Raw genomic sequence first — 2738 nt, 5'->3', positions numbered from 1 at the left:
CTGCATTCACTCTACATTCACTCTACATTCACTCTGCATTCACTCTGCATTCATTCTACATTCACTCTGCATTCATTCATTCATTCTACATTCACTCTGCATTCACTCTGCATTCACTCTGCATTCACTCTACATTCACTCTACATTCATTAATTCATTCTACATTCACTCATTCATTCTACATTCACTCTGCATTCACTCTACATTCACTCATTCATTCTACATTCACTCATTCACTCTACATTCACTCATTCATTCTACATTCACTCATTCATTCTACTTTCACTCTGCATTCATTCATTCACTCTACATTCACTCTGCATTCATTCTACATTCACTCATTCACTCTGCATTCACTCTGCATTCACTCTACATTCACTCTACATTCATTCATTCACTCTGCATTCACTCCTTCACCCAGTGATCCACCTGCTGAACGTCCTCAGTGGAGGATTCATTTATTCTCTCTGGTGGAGAAAGATGGAGGAGGAACTTCCTCTGACTGCAGCTCTGATGTTTCTCTCTCTACCTTCCTGGTTGTCCTTCCAGCTGCTCTCTCTCGTCTTTTTACCGTTTTCTTTCCTCTGCTTCATCTCTTCCTATCAGAACCAGAACTGATCCAGTTGGTTCTACTGGTAGAACCAAACAGAACCAACCTGGACCTCTATCTCCTGCTCACACTGACCTTTGACCTTGTGATCAGCCAACCATCATTATTGATTACAACCAATCAGCTGATTGGAAAAATACATTTAAACCACTGACCTTTGACATGGAGAGCAACTTGTTTCATCCTCCGGATGACTCCAGCTCTGTTGGAGACTCTGCAGGTGAAGATGCCTCTGTCTCTCTCTCTGGGTCGTCTCAGAGTCAGACTGAGGTCTTTAGTCTTCAGCAGGTTTTCATCCATCTTGGTTCTAGTTCTATAAGACGGGTCCTGTTCTCCAGGCTGATCAGAACCGTTCTGATACACATGGACCTTCTTGTCTCTGCTGTCCCTCCACTCCACTCTAACGTCTCCATCCAGATCCTTTGTGATTGTCCAGGACAACAGGACAGACTCCTCCCCTGATTCCACCTCCACCTGTTCTGGGTCTGAGAGACAACAGAGGACAAGATGAGTTGGACAGACAGCAGCAGCTCTGAGGACATGTTCTCTGACTGGATGAAGGTCCAACATGTTGGACTGGTTCCATCTGAAATGTGTCCCATGTCTCCACTGAACAGAGACACTGTTGTCTCTGCTGTGTCCAACCAGCAGCAGGTGGACAGAATGTCCTCAGTGAGGACAGCAGGAAGCTGCAGACTGTCCCCTGCAGCTGGTGGACTCTGGTCCCCGTCTGTCCTGGACCTCTTCCTCCTGCTCTGCTTCCTCATCTTCATGACTCATTACATCACATTGACCTTTGACCTTCTAATCAGCCAATCATCACTATTGATCAGAACCAATCAGCTGATTGGAAAAATACATTTAAACCACTGACCTTTGACCTTTAGCTGAACTCGCTTCACTATCAGGGCGTCTCCCTTCCTGTTGTAGACTCTGCAGCTGTAGAGGTTCTCGTCNTAATTATGTGATCGGTATCGGTGATCGGCCCTCATGGGTGATCGGTATCGGGAGGAAAAAACCTGATCGGCACATCTCTAACCTGAGGGCGTCTGCGGACCTACGCACCTGAAACCGTTCTGCCATCAGGAGCGGTATAACTAGAGGAGGCTGCCGACACTTCTCTGCCAGATTGTTAGCCAGTTATGGTACAGGCTTACCTCAGGTCAATACTTACTGATCTCTTCCAGGATTCTGATCCTCTTGTGTCTCTGACTTTTTACAGCTGGTTGTCCTGTGACGCTGGTGAAATCAGATTCTACCAAAGACCCTTCTAGACCTACAGATCAGCAGTCCCCCTTCAAGCAGAACAGTTCAAGCTCCCAGACTTACCTGTCTGACCTCCAACGCTGCCGCAGCCCACAGTCTTCCACACCTGAAACAAACTCCGGATTCCACAGGATTTCTCCCCAGTCCTTTTTCCTCCCAATTGGAGGCAAGCTTGCCACCAGCATCATTCCCAAGTTTCCAACAACCCCAAACTTACCGTCTGTTTCCCTCATAGCTGACCTGAGTTCCAGCCCAAATGCACCTGGACCGTTTACCTGTGTTTCTTTTTCTATTTGTTATAATAAATCTCTTTAATCATTCCCGGACTCTGGAGTTGATCTGCATGTGGGTTAGAAAGGTACACCCCAACATGACAAATACATCACATTGACCTTTGACCTTCTGATCAGCCAATCATCACTATTGATCAGAACCAATCAGCTGATTGGAAAAATACATTTAAACCACTGACCTTTGACCTGGAGCAGAACTTGTTTCATCATCAGGACGTCTCCGTCTCTGTAGACTCTGCAGGTGTAGAGGTTCATGTCTCCATATGTCGGCCATGACAGAGTCAGACTGAGGTCTTTATTCCTCAGCAGGTTTTCATCCATCTTGGTTCTGGTTCTGTAGAACTCGTTCTGTTCTCCAGGCTGATCAGAACCGTTCTGATACACATGGACCTTCCTGTCTCTGTCATCCATCCACTCCACTCTAACGTCTCCATCCAGACTCTCTGTGGTTCTGCAGGGCAGCAGGACAGACTCCACCCCTGATTCCACCTCCACCTGTTCTTGGACTGAGAGACAACAGAGGACAAGATGAGTTGGACAGACAGCAGCAGCTCTGAGGACATGTCCTC

General features: G+C 46.8%; 1 protein-coding gene across 1 annotated transcript in view; it reads right to left on the bottom strand.

Moving 5' to 3' along the window:
* Positions 1-353: 353 nt before the first annotated feature.
* Positions 354-2738, bottom strand: part of LOC106943034 (uncharacterized) — a 16377-nt gene continuing 13992 nt past the window's right edge. The window contains exons 3-5 of the mRNA XM_015026375.1: positions 2425-2675; positions 1485-1563; positions 354-1095 (exon numbers count right to left, since the gene is read on the bottom strand). Of these exons, the coding sequence (XP_014881861.1) occupies positions 731-1095; positions 1485-1563; positions 2425-2675 (695 nt within the window). The 3' untranslated portion in view covers positions 354-730. The remainder of the gene's footprint in view (positions 1096-1484; positions 1564-2424; positions 2676-2738) is intronic.

The sequence above is a fragment of the Poecilia latipinna genome, unplaced genomic scaffold, assembly GCF_001443285.1.
Source record: "Poecilia latipinna isolate Pla-1442-1.1 unplaced genomic scaffold, P_latipinna-1.0 Scaffold4807, whole genome shotgun sequence".
Taxonomy (NCBI): domain Eukaryota; kingdom Metazoa; phylum Chordata; class Actinopteri; order Cyprinodontiformes; family Poeciliidae; genus Poecilia; species Poecilia latipinna.
This window is presented reverse-complemented; position numbering and strand designations above follow the sequence as displayed.